This window comes from Lobosporangium transversale (assembly GCF_002105155.1).
Source record: "Lobosporangium transversale strain NRRL 3116 chromosome Unknown BCR41scaffold_4, whole genome shotgun sequence".
NCBI lineage: Eukaryota > Fungi > Mortierellomycota > Mortierellomycetes > Mortierellales > Mortierellaceae > Lobosporangium > Lobosporangium transversale.
This window is the reverse complement of record NW_019028982.1, coordinates 765655-784213: the sequence shown is the minus strand read 5'-3', so window position 1 is coordinate 784213 and position 18559 is coordinate 765655. Positions and strand designations below refer to the sequence as shown.

The following is an 18559-nucleotide window of genomic DNA, read 5'->3' as shown; positions in this document are numbered from 1 at the left end:
TTGAGCAATAGAATCTGGCCTTTGATGAAGTACATTGATATGGCTCAAGACCGCTGGCCGGGTTCTTGGGGTAAACAATGAATCGATGAGAAGATGTGCTCCTCCTTGTTGCTCGACTTGCTGTGTGATATATTCTGGAATCGAGTGTGAAACAGCAAGAGGAGGAGCTGAGTTAGATGTAGCGATGTGGGTCGTCTGATGGCCCTGGCGCACCTGCTGTTGCCGGTTTGTAGCAGTCGAAACCGCTACCGGGATGTAAGACATGGAGGAAACATCATGAAACTGCTGCTGTTGCTGCAATGATTGATGGGCGAATCGAGACGAGGCTATTCTTGGGCTATTAAAGAGGAGATCGTTTAAGAAATCAACTTCGGGACTTCCATGTGGCTAAAGGATCATGTATTCGGCGGAACGAAATTATGTTGGTCATTAGAGTTTTAAGATTGGGGTACAATACCCCAAATACCACAAACAAGTTAGGCTGTTGTTTACAGTAATCTCCTTTAGTGAGAAAGATCTTAGTCCTGTAAGCTCACCTCGTATTGCGGATGGGACAGTGCAGTATCGGAATGGTGTTCGGCTGACTGTATGTGCTGGGAAGCTGCATACCACATCTGTTGTTGCTGGACATTGATCGTATCGGCATCAGTGTCTCTATACGGTGGATTGATATTAGAGCCAGCATCCATGGATTGATAATATGAAGTCTGCACGAACGAAGGCATTCCATGAGCATGCATCATTGGTATGGATTTTAGATACTCTGACTGTGTATGTGGTAACGTTGGTTGGTGCCGACCAGGAACTATGGTAGGATAGATATTTACTGGTGGCCCAGGTACGTGACTCGTCAGAGCGGGTGCATGCCTTGAACCTTGACTATGAAAGACATCCTCTGTTTGATTGGGTTTCTTAGTGTGAGGTTGATTATTCATGAACTGTATATCTTTTTGGCAAGGAAGCGTGAGTATGGATAGTGTAGGGAAGAGAGAGAAAGAAGAAGGAAGTTCTCCCCTCGCCCAGGTTGTTGTGCCAATACCTTCGCCTCAAAGGTCTGGGTCCCTCTGCACTCGTGCGACCATGATGAATAGTCATGTGACAATTTCGGCACAAGAGCTCGAGTTGAAAAGAACTCCTAATTCTCTTTACATCATTAATAAACACTAAAACTCAACAATGGCACATCGAGATGAATACCGATTCCATGACCAATATGTCGAACCAATCATAGACCCAAGCACCATTGATATTCGAGGTGAAAAGAATTTCCTCATAATTTTTTTGCTGCAGACACATGGAAGGACTTCATCTGATGTATTTTTTATTTTACTCTGTTAGATCTCTTGAACGATGAATGGGAGTTCATGACAAAGCCAGATGTATGCAAAAGATTGTTTAGGGAATAGCCATTTTCAATTTGGTTAATTTAACTTTTACTAACTAACTTTTTAACTGCTTCGTGACATCCTAATAGTTTAATCCTGTACCATTGGCATTGGAGCTCATGGACGGGAGTTCACTCGGAAAGGACTATGATATGTTCATGTTAATCCTTCGAAATATCGAACGAGCACTGAAGGATGTCGTCAATGGTATTTCAGATATGGATGCTATTCTAGCAATGGCACTTCAGCGCAGTTTAAAAGACGAACGACTGTATGTTGTTGACACAATGTCTTCATTTGCCATTCGTTGATCACGAAACGTCATTAGGATCATATCAGGGGTTCAATGCATCCATTGGAACATATGGTGGAGTAATTGACAGTATTTCAGACTCCCAAAGCCGTGTTAAAGAATTGCGCATGGATCTCAAAAATTCTAAAGAATCCCTTCGGCTACGACATGCAGATTTGGTGCAATTGTACAACAAGAGTCAGCAGTATAAAGACATGATTGAAATGTTGGATGAAATGTAAGGCAGTTAAGGTCACCGCTATCTTTACTTGACTTGCGCATTATCTATTTCCATAACCTTGTATGTTCATATAAACCGTTTCCGTTACTTTACTTTGTTTCGAGCCATTAGTGAAGAATTGAAGCAGGCACCCGCTAAACTGGAGACTTTTATCCGCGAAAAGCATTTCTTAGCGGCGGTCAAGTTACTAGTTTCATGTTCAAAGACAATATCTAAACCAGAAATGACTTCGGTGGGGGCTTTATCAGATCTAACACGATTCTTTAACGAGCAATATGAGGTAACAGGATGTGTCCAAGGACAGGAGGCTAAAAGCATTGCAGCGTATGAATAAGGCCATTTCTGCTGGAAGTATTTTAACTAATCAGTGGCTATTTATTTTATCCCTTCTTTCATGATAGTCGTTGGCAGAGATTCTCATGGAAGAACTTCATAATCACCTTTACTTGAAGAGCCCTTACTGCGACAGTCGATGGGCCGCATATACCACTGGGCAGGAAGCATGTACATTGGCTTCTCCGAGAGAATAAGGAGTTTTGATATCACTTTGCGTTTTACTTTTTCGGAAGCAACCAACTAACATTGGGATCCAACACAATTCGTTTTCCTTCATGTAGTACCATCAACGGAAAGGGGAATATTCGATGGGTATGACATTTCATTTCATAAGATGTATTCAACTGTCATTATCAATGTGAATTAACCTTGAGGCATGTAAAACTGACTTGGTTTTTTTTTTTTTTTTTTTTTTTTTATAACTATCCTTTCAGAATCAGCAAAGACCTCTCCAAATTGGGCAACGATCGACTCAAACGCAATGCTGGATTCCAGCCTAAATCCAAACCCGGCAATGAAGTGCGGTTGGACGACGAAATGGTACACTAGCTCACATTTGGACGAACCGGATACATACAGCTATTTCGTCCATTATTTTCCGATGATCGACATTCATTTTTTTTTCTTTCTTTCTTTCTTAATTGCTTATATAGATCACAGAGGATCTTGAAATTAACCCAGAAGTTGATTCTACATATTATCTGGAAATTTTGGTTGAGTCTCTGGGACTACTTGGAAAGTTCAAGGATGCCATAGTGGTACATAACAAAATCATACCTCTTTGAATTTGCATGATTGCGGGTTTTTATTTATAATGCTCGACAATACTAACCAATCTTGTTTCACGTTTGTGCTCTGCTCTATTAGACTATTCTCCAGCGTGTCCCACTCGAGACATACCAAATGATTGATAAAACCATCAGTGAGGTGAACGAGAGGTAGGGAATCATATTTAATGGTTTTTAACCATCGCATTTGAATGCAGTCACCATAAACATTTCAGAAATGTAGTCCTGCTCACAGAGGCTCACTTTTCTTTTCTTAAAAAAAAAAAATCTCTAGACGGAACGCATCAGCTCTTAAGACAATCAATACTAGAGACTCCGATTATGACGATGAAGATGATGAAAAATATTTAGCAACGAAGAATAATGAGAACGAAATTTTGAGAGATCTGTTCTGGACCCTCTTTTCAAAACTGGAATGTGTCACGCAAGGCCACAGCACAGTACTTGTCGCAGGGCAACGCTTGTTGAGAGTATGTTGTAACTATATCTTTGCCAACCTTCCTATCTCAAACTAACACAACGCTAAATAGCCGATGTTCCCCATTATTTATTTATTTTTGATTTATTTTATTTTTAGCGTCTTGAAGGGGACCATCTAAAGCAACAGCAGATGGGGCTCGTTGGTGTCAAGATGTACACATTTGCTGATGTCTGGACACCAATGCTGACAGAGATTCGCTGCTTACTTTCAGATTATCTGATGGACACCAATCAATCTATGGATGGTCCTGATAGTTTCTTGGGCGGCCCTGGACAGGATACTGGTTCAGATTTATTGCGTTCTCGTAAGAACAACCGTGATAAGAACAGGCAGCTATTTAAGTTTACAGATTCTATTGGATCATCGACGCTATGTGGACTTTACAACGATGAAGTCGGCACGAAAACGTTTGATCCACTTCGTAAAGCGCTACCTCAAGTATATGCGCAAATGACGGAACAGAGCCCCTCAGTCGCGTTCTCTGGTCTGATCCAAGACAAATATGCTCAAGTGCTTGCAGGCACACCTGCCAACAACCCATTGCCTGCTTTGAATCCTGATGGGACACCTATTTCATCCCAGGGCAGTAATGGGGCTACAGGAGGCTCAAGTAGTAGCTCAAGTGGGAGCAGGAGTAAGAAGGCAGCGGCAGCGACGGCCAACTCTGTGCCACTCATTCCTGGATACCTCAAGGGTGCTCAGAATGGAGGAGCGGGCCTCACTGGCTGGAAGATCCCTCCTCCAAATCCGAGTGCGACTAATAATGCATTACAAACTTCTGCCAGCGGGCATCAATCGTTAGTACGATCAGACCCAGCGCACATCAGCGTAGTCATCCGACCAGCCGTTGCGTTTGTGGAGCGACTACGTGAGAGTGTTCCTCAAAGTCGAGAGGATGGCACAGTGGTGGTTGGCGCATTCTTTGATCATGGAGTGATTAATGTGCCCATGGGTCGATTCTGAGGTATTTTTTATCTTGAAGTCGCCTTGACGCATAGTAATATACATAAAATACATAATATAATTTAACCGCAGCTATGCCTATAAAAATGTATAACAAGTAAAATGAGCTGGTCATATACCATTTAAGGATCAATGGTTATTCTTGTATCGAACGGAGTAACCAACATAACTCCCTGATAAAAAAAAAAAAAAAAAAAAAAAAAAAAAAAAGCAATGTGTTTTATAGAGATAATCACGAACTAAGGTTATTTCAAAAAATAAAGTTCATTCAGGTACTTCCCACGCGTTAACCTTCTCATGGATTTTTCCAAAAAAAAAAAAAAAAAAAAAAAAAGCTCTTACTTTGTATATTCTAGTGCTTGGCCTTGCCTACGGTATAACCAAACATTCGAGACGCCCTCCATCCTACCTTGTCAAAAAAGAAATGAGCACAAACTCGGAAGAGGCAATTTGCCCTCTTCACTAAAAAGAATATACTATGTATTACGATGTACAACATTAGATCAGCAGTTTTTTTTTTTTTTAAAAGACACGAAAAACACTTTGGGAGGGATGGAAGATAGAATAGAGATGACGATTTGCGCCTGAAAGGGACTGAAAATAGGGTCGTTCAGAAAGTATCTACGTGTTGTACGAGAGAAAAGTTGACGCTTCCTTTCTTCGACTACATTCAGATGCCCTATATTTAGGTTGGCTTTAATCTTGGTGATTCCTTGGTTTTACGCTCTCTGACGCCTTCCGGAGTTTGACTTATAGTAAGTATTCGATAGTGTACATCTCTCTCTCTCTCTCAAAAAAAAAAGGAAAGTAAAGCAAAGTAGATGTGAGAAAAAAATGTGATGATTTGCTCAAAACACGTAAAACAGGGAAGGCTGGATACATTATATCTGGTACCTGACCCTTATTCAGGTACACATGGTAATACATTGATTTCACTTACCGACCCGTTATTTCGCGCTTATCATGGGGCTCATGCTGCATACTGCATGCTGCAATGTCGAAGAACAATATAATACACTAGCACATTCACCAACCGTTCTACAAAAAAGAATCGAGTGCCATTGAAATTTCATAGGACTACAAGACAGCTCTAGTACTCCTGTCATGAAGAGAGAGGAGAGCATCCACACGAGTGTTTTTTCTTTTTTTTTTTTTTTTACCTTAGATACAAGAACCAGTGCGAGAACCAATTGATGTATAAAATGACCCTAATCCTCTCTCCCTTATCATTGATTTTTCACCATCGCATAACGACTGGCCTCTCAAGGACTTTTTCACTTTCCTTATCCCTCTACCCTCTTAATCCCTTGCAACTTCCTTTTTTTTTTTAAAAAAAAAAATGAAATCCTCATTCATCCAGCACTTTACTATATTCGCCTGTGCGATCGCGATTCTCTGTATCTATCAAGTTGAAGCAGCCAGAAAAGATCATGGCTCTGGAAAAGCAGCCTGTGTAGCGGCTGATCCTGACCTTCAGATCTTCTGTGACGAGCCCCAAGCCAAGTTGAACCAGATAATAGAGGACATCTTTGCCGACATTCCTTTGACCAACCCTGGCTCCAAGCAGGACAACAAGATGGCCACTGCTACTGTAGCTACACGTCGTCAACAGCAGCGCCAGAACCTGCTCCTTCGTCAGAATGGTCTCTTCTCGGACATCAAGAATTACTTTGTCTCCTATTGGGAAAACTTAAAGCTGATTTTCCAAGGCAAGTTTGGTGAGGGCATTTTTAACCAGCTCAAGAATTCAGGCTCATGGTGCGAGAAGGATAACTGGATTGTAAAGGCAGTCAAAGCGGGTATCAATGCTGTCTCTGGCGGTGCCCTCACTAGTATCTGTGAGTGCCTCTATCCCATGATCCGTGATCACAAGAGCTATCAAGACCTTGCAGCCGACGTCTTTAAAAATGGTCTCCACAATGTCTTGAACGGCTGCTCCGATAACTTTAAGGAACAAATTAAAAAAGCTCTCAAGAAGTCCATTGGCGTCAACAAAATTCATAGAGACAACAGTGATATCCTCCATACTGACCACTGAAGATGACCCTTTTTTTATTTTTATATTTTTTTTTACTATTTATCACATTTGATACAATTATACTAACGTGAGAAACAAATAACGTCTATTTATTAATTAAATGAGTATCTTTTTAAACAAATGGTCCCTTGATGCATTTATATGTACATTTTAAGAGGTTAAGCAAAGTGAGGACAGAAAAACGAAAAAAAAAATGTAATAAAAGGATAAAAAAAAATAGATGCGGTACAGCCAAAAAAAAAAAAAAAAAAAAAAAAAAAAAAGTTGAGGATACAAATAAAAGTAAAAAGAAGAACAAGTCCACGGGTTCACCAGTTGTTAGAGGCAGCATTAAGGAGTTGGGTATTAATTAACGCAATATATATAGTCAGGCACACCACAAAAACACTTTAGTTTGCGGGCGCATTTTCTGACAAGTTGATCAGCAGTTGCGTCAGGCATCGTTTGGTGGCAAGATCATCCTTCAGGGACTGAGCGAAGGTCCCATCACGCAAAGGCTCAGGTAGGCATTGACGCAATGCTTCACGGGCTCTGTAATTGTAAGCCATAGAAGATTGATATTAGCAACATGCGTTATTTGAAAAGCCATACTTAACCCATTCCAGATTAAAGGACATCAAAATATTGCTGACTCTTGTTATTGTACCTTGGGTTGTCCGAGAGTCGAAGATAGCATTTAACAACATGTTTAAGTAGGCGCACAGCAAGGGTGTCGACAAGCTGATGAACCATATTGCTTAAAACAGTGCCTACTGCATAGAATCGTTCGTATGTCTGACAAATGTAGGCAAGTCCCATGTCATCCAGAAGGATTCGCTGCACAATAAAGATTGCAACCTAGGAAAATAAAATAAGCCAGGGGAAAAAAAAGAGAACCCCAATGAGTTTTCAGTACCAATACCATCAGTCCTGTTGGATAAATAAATAAATAATAATAATAGTAATAATAATAATAATAAAAAGCTTCCTTCAATTTTTGAAAACATACAGTTTTCGAAAGTTCGCTTCCTGTTTCCATGATGCGTAGACACAGCGGGATAATTTCAGTCGAAAGCAAAAAAGTAATAACCTCCGTGTTATCGTTCTAAAAAAAAAAAAATCATTACATTTATGAAGAGAATATCGGTTAGCGAGGGAACAAAGTTCCTTTGGCATATAAATAATGCACCTTAGAAATATATATTCTAACCTTGACAAGAGCGCCAATCACACCCAAGCTAGTCAACCGAAGGTATTCAAAAGGCCGAGTCTTACTGGTGGTGTTCAAGAAAGGGTAGAGAAACAGCGGAATATGGGCTAAAAATGTTAAAAGAAGGAAACCAGTAAAGATTAGAAACATAATAGATACACGGAAATGAATACTTCATCTCAAGCTTTACTATTAGTATACTGCTTTATATTTGAAATATCGCACCATTTAGGAACAGTCCCCTAGTCTCTGGGTGGCTAGCGACGCATTGCAGAAGCGCCAACGCGTTGCAAACACGGTTCGAGGCATGAGCCGTCAATCCTGAGGGCGCCAACAATGGATACACTGCAACAATCTCCTGAAGAAGAGCAGCCATCACACCTAATATGATTAAAAATAAAATAAAATAAAATAAAATAAAAAAAGGCAGTGAGAGGTTAGTGATTTCCCATTTAATTTTTTTTGGTGAAAAGGACATTTACTTGGATCACACGATCTGATTATGAAGCATAGCAGAATTTAGACAAGCATCAGATCAGTGGCAACAATTAATATAATTCTTGATAATTTTGTGTTTCGACGTACCATAGGAGTGCCACAGAACCAATGCAAGCTCTTCGAATTGCTCGCGTTTCTTGCTAAGCTCCAAAAGGGCTTGCTCACGGTTGACAGGGTGGATCAGTTCCAGAACAAGATGATAAATCTTCTCATCCTCAATGCTTGCCAAGCGATACTGCTGCTGAACTTGTTGCTGTTGTGCTTGTTGCTGCTGAACTTGTTGCTGGGCCTGAGCTTGGGCCTGAGCCTGAGCCTGAGCCTGAGCCTGAGCCTGAGCTTGAGCTTGAGCTTGAGCCTGAGCTTGAGCCTGAGCTTGGGCCTGAGCCTGCTGCTGTTGATGTTGTTGTTGTTGGTGTAACTGTTGTTGCTGCTGTTGCTGTTGTTGATGCAACTGTTGCTGCTGAAGCTGCATAGCAATTTGGCTGTTGCTCATGCCATTGATTCCTCCTGCATAGAACCGGTCATTTGGACCAGTCCTTGCCCCAGCTTGCTGCATGTACATGGAGTGCATTCAAATGCTATATTATTGGGAAATGAAGATGAGCGATAAAGATGGAAGTGATAAAATACGAAGTTGATGATGGCGAAGGTGAAAGAAATAGATGATGTCTTGCAATGAATTTTGAAAATAGAATTGATTAGGAAAAGCTGCATGCATTCTGTGCCAGTCGCAGAGAGTTTGTGCTGGTTGGGGTGGATGTAGACATAACACATTTGTAGCCGTATTTACGTCACCATTCGATGACGTCCACAGCTTTTTCTTTTAATTCCATGATGCTTGTCTTCTATAAATTTTATTACAATTAAAACTGAGTTTAATACAGTTCCCACCGTGGGATTGTTTGCTTGAAACGACCTTCATTCTTGATCCGGAACGCGACGTGGACTGAGGTCGCTGATTCACGACTACCCACAAACACAGCACTGTTGGCTATCACATGGGATCGTGCTACTGCAGCCGCATATCCTCCCAAATCATCATTTGACATATCAAACAGGCCATCGACATTATCTTCCTCGCTGATACGAAACCATCCTGGTTGCTGATCGATCCTGGTCAGCACATCTGGATCTGTCTCTGTCGTGGTTACGACCACAGGTCTTGGTCCTGCCTCAGTCCGCTGGAGAAGAGCAATCCGCTTGGCGATCTGATTGACCGTCCATTGACATGATGAGGCCCAGCTGGGAGTTGTTTTGAGGCGACAGGATTCTTCAGAAGGTAATTTGTCGATATGGACGCCGATATAGCCTCTGGATTTGCCATCCTTCTCAATCCCCCTCAGCGCTTGCGCTACGCTTTGGAATCCCAACTGCCGAATCCCTGCGGCATACGGAATTTGTAGACCAATCTCTTGCCAAATCATTTGCTCCATAGCAGGGTCCTCCATTCCGATAAGATCAGCGCCTGAGATACATGCCAGCTGTTGATGGCGACCATCCATGTCAAAACTATTAGGCTGAGATTGTAACCGTGCCTGCCAGTTCCTCTGGATGGCCTCTGGCTTCAAATTCCAATAAGAATCATCAAGGACCTCAAAGTTGGCGACAAGGTTATATCGATTCAAAAAGTGTCGACCGGCGAAATCCAACGCTTTCCATGAGCTCGAAGTAGGAGGACCATGGCACTTTATTGTTGTTGCGTCTATAGTTCCATCCAACTCAACTGCATCCTCAGGCGATTCATATGGAACCGACTGGTGATTAACTGTTGGCGTCTCTTCCTCCTGGGCCATCTCTGCAGTGAAGGGCGTCTGCAATACTGGCCGTGTATTGTCGATCAAAACTATCGGCTGCAAGTTAGAGATGACTCTTAAATCAAAAAGCGTGCTCCAGCGTTGTCGCTTTCTACCCTTGGGTCCTGCGAAAAAGGGATAGATGTGATTGAGAGAAGGAGGCGCCATCATCGGCGGTGGGATGATCAATGTACGATTTGAATGCCTTGCAATCCAGAGTGAAGTGATTAATGAGAAGAATTGAGCCTCAATGGTCTTTCCAGAAGGAATAAATAAAAGATAGCTGTCTGTACTTGATAGTACATTGTTGACATCAAAATCAGAGAGTAGATGTTTTTCGTTGGTTGACTTTGGGTCGCTCCCTTCATATTGAGGATCTGGAATTGCTGACTCTAATTCTGCTTCCTCTTCATCCTGTAAAGAATCTGTGTCATCAGTAATGCCATCCTCTAGCCCTTCCTCAATTCCGTCTGCTACCTCCCCTTGGTCCTCTTCCGTCTCCTCCAAGTACTCTTCTTGCCCTTCATCACCTGTACTAGAATCACTTTGCTCCAACTCTCCCTCCTCATAGTCAATTTCGCTTTCCTGTTGTAGCTCTTCCTCAATCGCTTCTTCTTCCTGCGACAATTGTGGCCTTGAAGGATAATCTGGACTCCTAGGTCGAATGGGTCGATCAGGATCGAGTAAATTTTCAGTTGTTTCCATAATAGTGCCACGGAGGAGTCGCTTGAGAGCATCAACGGACATGGAAGAGTAGTCTATAGGTGCCTTGTCGAGCTCACTATTGTTCTCAAGATCTGTTCCCGGTGCACCAGTACCGAGCTTGTCTTCCTGTATTGGATCGTGCAACGATGACGATGAAGAACCAGATGGTGATTTGACAACTGTCCATCCTATGTTTTCCTTTATGTTACTACTACTGCTACTGCTACTGCCGCTACTACTGCTGTTGTCAGATATGTGAGTAGAAACTGGATGATGTACAGACATGGTGAGTAGAGACCCTATGCAAAATATAAGCAGTGCACCCAGCATAGCCCTATGTCTATTGAAGATGCTCATGGTGAATGGAGTGAAAATGCAGTAGTGAATGAAGAGAAAGAAACTTGAGCTGCAAGGTTGCTGTGACCTCCAGGGACAAAAATAGACACACGCCACATTGACAACTTTGATTCTGACAGTTCATAATTTTATATATTCATGTTTATATTCATTTATATAAATATTCATATACATTTATACATTACAAACTAATGAATACTCCATTCATAAATAAAGAGTACACAGCAAAGAGCTTTCCTGAATATGGGATGTATGCTTGCTCAAATGTAATATACAGAAATTTACAGATACATGAATGAATTTGAATGGTAACCAACTTTTTGAGGGATATTAGAATTCAAACACTGATTTGAATGTCCGAACCAACATCAATATTATGATATAGATCGGTGGCTGAGCGCACGTGCATCTTCCTACCACATAATTCACCTGACTTTTCTTGTCAGTGGTTAAAGCCAAAACGGTAAAAAACAAAGAGGCGGAGCGAGTGTGGGTCGGATGGGTCAACTGGTTCATTATTGAACATCCATTACCATGCTGATTCATGGAAGCCCATCTGTTGGTAATTACTTGAGTATAGTAAAGTAGTTTCCAAAGTACGCCTTTTTTTTTTGTTTTGCTTTTTTTTTTTTTTTTTTTTTTTTGCTTGCACAAAGGCTCTCCCTTAACACAAAAGATGCTTGCATCGTTGATAATCGCATAAGGCCGCATAATACCATTCTGTCGGCTGATATGTATAAATCTATATACGATACACGCCTTCATTCCTTTGGAAAAAGGGATACACAAGTATCAGAAGAAAAAAAAGGGAGGACTCTGACCAACTCAACGCACTGGTCGCACAGTTCTTGTTCATCTTCTAATCCATAGTTTTCTTTTTTACGCTTGTTCCCCTAATAACACTATGTACTATTGGCACAAGTACCGATAAATAAGACAAACTGATTTGTATTTGAACAAGGGGAAATATAAAAGGCTTTAATAATGGTACATTTGTTCAAAGGAAAAAAAAAAAATAACAGAAAGGAAAAAAAAAGGCAACTTAAAAGTTTGGTAAGGAAGGAAAAAAAAGGAATAGATTGCTAGCCATCATCTCGGAGTCTTGAAGTCTACACTAGAAGAAAACTTGAGGAACATCAAAACGACTGAGAATAATAGAGCCCTCTATCAAAGGTCCTCCCGCCGTTGAATTTTTTTTTTTTTTTAAACTTTTCTGATGGGTTGATTATGGTACAGGTGTGGACCATTGTCACCACTTTTTCATCCTCCTTCCCTTCCCTACTATTGCCATCTGCTCACAAAGAGTCCCTTCCTGCATTTTTTTTACTTGGCATTCTTGGGGTTCTCGGCGGCATCCTTCCAGCGGGCAGCAACCTCCTTGAAGGCCTCCTTGTGTCCGAGATCGGGCTTCTCAGCCTTGAGCTTGGCAAGCTCAGCCTTCATGAACTTGTTGTAAGGGGAGAGCTTCTTGGTGCCAGAGGCAGGGGACTTCTTGGCACTCTTTTCCTTGGCCATGTTGACAGTATATGTATATGTATAAGGGAGAGAGGTTTAGTTGGAAGTGTGCTTTGGAAGCGGGTGTATAAACAAGAGTGAATGTGAGCGGGCGGTTGAGTGAAGAAAAAAAGAGGAAAGAGAGAAAAGAAAGAAAAAGAAAAAAAAAGAAGGGAAAAAGATTAGAAGGAATCGAGATGCATCGGCTTATAAAGAACTCATTCAACAAAAAAAGAAAAAAAAAAAAAAAAAGAGTCGCGTCAAAAAGATCATTACGCGAAAAAATATTTTGGGTCAATATTTTTTTAAAAATCATAAAAATGATGAAAATGAAAATCGAAATTCATCATTTGGAAAGCGTGTCAGATGATGCATAATCAAACAGACTTTATGGTGGATGCATTGTTCATGAGCAAGACCATTGACAACAATCAGATCCATCATAGATGTGAATTGATCCTGGTCTTATGCTACGAACATAGTCATATACCATCATATAAACCTAGCCCTCTGTCTTGTAACTATACCAGACACCATGTAGAAAATATGTGTTTTTCTACCATTTTGTTGTTTTTAATCCCTATTCACAATGGGACGCGTGTCTGAGGCGTACATGTACATTTTTATTTTTTTTCGTCTCCGTGGAGAAAAGCCAGAGGTCCTATTCTTTTTTTCTATCTTACCCAAATGCTCACGCACCACACACTGCAGTCGAATAAATGTGTACAAACAAGCTGCGTGTTTTGCCTCTCGATGGGAAAAAAACTAATATTGTTTCATCAATTCACCTTCCCGCTCTGAAGGAACGCCCCATGGGTCTACTATAACGCCGCATGTTCCCCAATTATTGAAAATTTAATCCTTCATACCCATAAACATGTAATCAATCACATCACGCAAAAATACGTGCTAAATATGCTCCAATTCGGCCAATGACAGCTCAGCTTTTCTTATTCCCCAAAAAACTGCCACTCCTTCCGCTTTTTTGAAATCTTCCTTTGTTTTCTTAAAAAGTATGTACATGTACCTGTTATACGCTTTTTTTTTCCTTTTTTTTTTTTTTTTTTTTTTTTTTAAAAAAAGAACCCATGAAGTGGATAGCGACGAGATAACCTTGATTGTCCAATACTTCCAGCTCCGTCAACAGCCATCATGCAAATTAGACATGTGATATAGGTCCACAACCTTTTAAAAAAATTACATATTTATTATGTCCTCTATCAGTAGTATATACAAGCGCGATAGATATGTACATAGAATGGGACAAAATCTGAAGAATTCATTCTTCAATAAAGAGCATGAAGAACAATGGATATTATAAGTGAAGAGCTTTAGCAACAGAGAAGTCTCATGAAGAGGACTTACATCGTAGTGGTGCACAATTATATATATAAAAGCCAATCAAGTATATAATTCCATGTCTTCAATTGCTTGCATTTAGAACCCAAAAACAAACAAAACAAAAACCTGTAATAGAAAAATGTATGGACTGTTGTGTTAGGGATTTTCCTTTTTTTTTTTTTTTTTTTTTTTTTTTTTGATGGTTCTGACGAAAGGAACAGGGGAGATTGAGAACAGAAACTTCATCGGAAAAAAAAAAAATGCAAAAAGTTGTTGAATGGTATATATTGGATCAGCTCTCGACCCTGGTGCCTTGTATCTGTATTGATTGCTTTCAAGAATGAAATATAATTCCTGGCGTTCTTGAAGCTTCGATTGCGATTATATAAATGTTCTTGATTGACTGAAATATTGATACATCTAATTTTTTTTTTTTTTTTTTTTTTTGCGGTGTGAGTGATTATATTGCTTGGATGTTTGCAGCCCTTGAACTCATCCGTGAGAAGTGTGATCTAACAGTGAACCGAGTCAAAGAATACAATAATTCATCTTTCAATAATTGAAGACATCAATACCAGTCAAGGGTAGCAAATGCTATTCTACATTTACACTATCATTTACCTTTGTTAGGCTTCATGCCATCTATCACGGACAGGACCTAAACTTAAAAAAGCGTCTGTTAGAAGGTACTCATGCTAGTCTGGACTTTTGCGACGCGATTGCCGTGAAACAATTTCTTACATATAACTGGCCTGAATCGGAATGATAAATAAACTTATAAAAACTCAAAGGATCTTAATCCTATGTATGATAGTCTCTCCTAATAGCTCGGCCCTGACCTTTTTACATTGCTCTGTAATGCCTGAAGTAAAATTGCACAATTCCAATTGGTGGAGCATGGCATGAATAAGAATGATGGTAGATATATCAGGCCCACTCCAAGCAATGCAAGGAGCGGGCAGCAAAGAGACGAATTTCAAGGAGCGCAATGAATAAATAAAAAATAAAATAAAAAAATGAAGTCAAGATGCGCAGGAAGTAGATAGTAAAGCGAGAGGAGGAAAGAAGTCGACCGATTTCTTTGTTCATCCAAGAAAGCATGGTTTCTCATTTTATGCAACATTAATAATGCAATAAATAATTCAGTGGCTGTGAAAGAACGACCAAATTCACTTTTCTCTATTTCCATTACTTGATCTACCAAGACATTTTCTCACGAAGGGAAATGAGAAGCCAATAACGGACATTGCGATTATCAATTTAGACAAAGGAATTCAATAACTCGTTACCTCGACCGCAATTTGTCCGTGCCTGAACAAGATGTTGGCCATAATATTCGTTATTTTAACAGCCGTAGTCGCAAATCAGACAAAACCAAAGTCAGAGACATTTGCACCATTCATCACCACCCGACGCAAGTCCAAGGTTGCTTCCACTTCCACAGCGTCTTCATCAACGCGATCTGGATGGTTTACAAGGAATATCCTCGAGCCTTTGGTAGGGCCTACTGTCCCTGATCATACAATCACTGACTACTACTTCTTCCTCCTTGCGACGCTCAATGACGATTCAGGACAGTACTTGGGCATATTTCACCAATGGTTTGTCATCTCCGAGTTACAGGAGCTCTCAGAAGCAGGCACTTCCCAAGTGACCTCTCAAGCGGAAGACCGGAAACAGAAGGCCGTCCAAGCTAAAATCAATAAAGACTGTAAGTTTCTGTGTAGAACATCCATAAGCTATGATTTGTCTCATTCTTGGCACTTTTTGAATGTTTTGCATGGCTGGACAAACATATATATATATGTATGCTTTCAATCAATATATATCAAGACCATGAGACAGCCAGAGCGTATGTTGATGCAGCAAAGCTATACGAAAAGAGCGGATCACAGTTTAATTTTATGGAAGCAGCAGGAGCCTATGAAGATGCGTTCAAAGCGTACCAAATGGTTAAGCAAACAGGTACCACGAAGTCGGAGTTTATGACACTGCGATGACTCTCGGACAAGGAGCTGTGATCTCTTATCTTTTTTTTTTTTTTTTTTAAGGGCCTGCCCTTCAATGTCTAGAGAACGCTGCCAGGCTGTTCCGATCGAATGATCGAGGTGCCTCCAGAGCTGCCAAGATTTACAATCAGTTAGGTGACCTCCTTAAGTCACAAGATCCCAAGAAGGCGGCAGAGATGTATCGCGAAGCAGCAGAGCTATTTCAAAGCGCTGGCGATGGGTAAGCGACATTTGCAGTGATGCTTAAACTTTTGGGCTGGTTTTCATATTACAAAATATTTAGCTTACACAAAACTTTGCTATAGGCGAGCTCTGCATGCAACGATACGACTAGCAGAGCAACTTTGTGTTCTACATAACTATGCACAAGCATTTTCGCTCTACAAGGAAACTATCATTCCAGAGACCATGTCGCAAGAGATCCTTCGATATACAACGCGAGATCATATCCTGAATGCTATTATTGCGCATCTGGGCGCTACTCAGGGCGACTGGATAGTGTTTGAGACAGATATTGAGCACTTTGAAGAGGCTTGTCCTGACTTTGGAGCGTCCCAGGGTTTGAGAGTGCTCAAAAGCCTAGCAAAAGCAGAGCGAGAGCACGATGCAACTTTGTTTCGCGAAGCATGCCAGGGATTTGATAGGCTTCATAGTGGTGGAATGCCAGATTGGCAGGTTGGCTTGCTCTTGAAAGAGAAACAGAAATTAGAAGGTGGTAGCCTACTATAAGTTTTATAATTATTTTTACTACATAAATCATTTAATAAAGTCTTTACGCGCCTTTACACCGTCTCTTTCTTTCTCTTGGTTCCCCCTATCTCAAAGGCAATGGTAGTTTGTAGCAGGGATATATTTATTTATGCGAAATATCACTTCAGTACCGGATCAAATGTTGCCACATCTTTGATGTGACATGGATAGTTGACAGACAATCCAACCTCTGCAGCATGACAATTGTGATTGTTAGAGCAGTATCACAACATGTCTGAACAAGTGACCAATGTCTGTCAAGACATGACATGACATGACCAACAAGTTACACTAGGGTGGGGATGTTTAATATGTAATATTTCATTACATTGAGTGAAAAGTTGTTGTTCGCCACTTTGCCCACGCCTCTTATTTTCGCATGGATAGGCTGTATTGCCATTCTTTTTTTATATAATCAATGCTTTATGTCCATCAATTGTGCTCACCGAGCTTATTGCACAATTGTTCCAAAAGAGGATGGTTTGATGTCACACACAATCATTTACTTTCACAGACACCAGACAACTTTGTTCGAAATAACATTAACAGCATTGCATTGTCTATCCAGGTAATCATGACGAAAGGGAAGATTTATGTTTACCCGATCCACAGACAACGCCCATTACACATACTACGCCCATTGCACAAGCTATAAAGACACACCTTACGATGTGCAAGGCCCATATTTCACTATTTATGATTAAAAAAAGGAAAAAAAAAAAAAAAAATGGATCATGATGATGGTGGACAATAGTCATCTTTTATGAAAGATCGCGTCTTTTTTTTTTTTTTTTTTTTTTTTTTTTTTTCTTGCCCTTCTTTTTTTCGTTCCTGGCAATGTGTGTCAGAAGTAAACCACTCAAATGTTTGATGATCCCTTTTATACTCTTGAAGGAAACTTATGGATGATAAAAGTCTTCTGGACAGTTAGTTAATTCATCCGTTCAATATTCTTTAGTCTAACGAGTGTAAGATTTGGCAGTCCTCAAGTCATCAAACGGAAAAATGTAAAGATTTAACGACTACTGCAGGTTGATAGACAAAGTAAATTAGTTAGTGTATCGGTTTCATTGTCCACATGCATCATTTTTAAAATATGCTCATCTGTGCAGTTTGATCATAAAAAAAAACATATTTAAAGCACACTGTTTGCTTATTCTCTTCTCTCTCTTGACAATCCACATATTCATAATTCGTGCCACCATTTGTTCGCCTGCCTGCTTGCTTGTCACTATACCCCAAATCGAATACTCCAATACATTTATACCATACACTCATTCACCCATATTCTTTTTCTTTTTCTTTTTCTTGCTTTCTTTTTTTTTTTTTTTTTTTTTTTTTTTTTTTGCCCTCTTACACTCTTACAGCAACACAACTTGCATTGCATTGTACGTGAGGTTTTGAGCTCATATCCAACATTTATGCAAACCAAGACATTGATTGTCCATTTTTTTATCCTGAGAGTACTTCAATTCATCTGGTTTCTCAGTTGGAAATTAAAATGTTCACATGAGTTTTGGAGTATTCGTTCTTCAATAATAAATATGAAAAAACAACTACATCTTTATGAATTCTGCTGCTCATTGCAAGATGCTGCAGCCTATGGATTCCTATGCCTTCTATTATCAATTCTGTAGCTACATTTGACATCTAGGAATGAGGAGGGATTGTGTATACGTGTGCTTGTACGCCTTCATCAAGTGCCCCGACATGATTGATTCGATAATCTTTATACTAAAGAAAGCAATCACTAATAACAGTTATATTTCTATCTTCTCCTAACTAGACAGGACTGTATGTCAACTTACTGAACATTCTAGTCAAGCATGGCAGACAAGCACGGACATATTGTGTCTGAAGAATCAAAGACACAGGGTATGAATAATATTGCAGTCACGG

General features: G+C 40.2%; 6 protein-coding genes across 6 annotated transcripts; 3 read left to right on the top strand and 3 right to left on the bottom strand.

The window, feature by feature from the left end:
* The first annotated feature begins 1158 nt into the window (after positions 1-1158).
* Positions 1159-4606, top strand: BCR41DRAFT_419181 (Sec8 exocyst complex component-specific domain-domain-containing protein). Its single transcript, XM_022029720.1, has 12 exons — positions 1159-1255; positions 1339-1379; positions 1475-1592; positions 1714-1915; positions 2030-2198; positions 2320-2422; positions 2536-2566; positions 2689-2794; positions 2908-3012; positions 3122-3192; positions 3317-3512; positions 3620-4606. Exons 1-12 carry the CDS (start codon positions 1177-1179, stop codon positions 4484-4486), a joined length of 2088 nt encoding a protein of 695 aa, XP_021885123.1. The 5' UTR covers positions 1159-1176; the 3' UTR covers positions 4487-4606.
* A 1096-nt stretch (positions 4607-5702) lies between these two features.
* On the top strand, positions 5703-6645 carry BCR41DRAFT_346734 (hypothetical protein). The gene has a single exon (XM_022022952.1). It carries the CDS (start codon positions 5826-5828, stop codon positions 6522-6524), a length of 699 nt encoding a protein of 232 aa, XP_021885122.1. The 5' UTR covers positions 5703-5825; the 3' UTR covers positions 6525-6645.
* Positions 6646-6787: 142 nt separating this feature from the next.
* BCR41DRAFT_346733 (cell differentiation family, Rcd1-like-domain-containing protein) lies at positions 6788-8911 on the bottom strand. Its single transcript, XM_022022951.1, has 6 exons — positions 8299-8911; positions 7939-8094; positions 7714-7820; positions 7513-7608; positions 7171-7361; positions 6788-7055 (listed from the first exon to the last, which is right to left on the bottom strand). Exons 1-6 carry the CDS (start codon positions 8780-8782, stop codon positions 6914-6916), a joined length of 1176 nt encoding a protein of 391 aa, XP_021885121.1. The 5' UTR covers positions 8783-8911; the 3' UTR covers positions 6788-6913.
* Positions 8912-9026: 115 nt separating this feature from the next.
* Positions 9027-11097, bottom strand: BCR41DRAFT_346732 (hypothetical protein). The gene has a single exon (XM_022022950.1). It carries the CDS (start codon positions 11064-11066, stop codon positions 9087-9089), a length of 1980 nt encoding a protein of 659 aa, XP_021885120.1. The 5' UTR covers positions 11067-11097; the 3' UTR covers positions 9027-9086.
* Positions 11098-12269: 1172 nt separating this feature from the next.
* On the bottom strand, positions 12270-12581 carry BCR41DRAFT_392717 (hypothetical protein; the record flags this gene model as incomplete). The annotated part of the gene is made up of 2 exons (XM_022028486.1): positions 12270-12279; positions 12394-12581. The coding sequence occupies 2 exons, from the start codon at positions 12579-12581 to the stop codon at positions 12270-12272; spliced, it is 198 nt and encodes a 65-aa protein (XP_021885119.1).
* Positions 12582-15018: 2437 nt separating this feature from the next.
* On the top strand, positions 15019-16696 carry BCR41DRAFT_383826 (soluble NSF attachment protein). Its single transcript, XM_022027506.1, has 4 exons — positions 15019-15612; positions 15735-15866; positions 15953-16130; positions 16216-16696. Exons 1-4 carry the CDS (start codon positions 15222-15224, stop codon positions 16637-16639), a joined length of 1125 nt encoding a protein of 374 aa, XP_021885118.1. The 5' UTR covers positions 15019-15221; the 3' UTR covers positions 16640-16696.
* The last annotated feature ends 1863 nt before the right edge of the window (positions 16697-18559 follow it).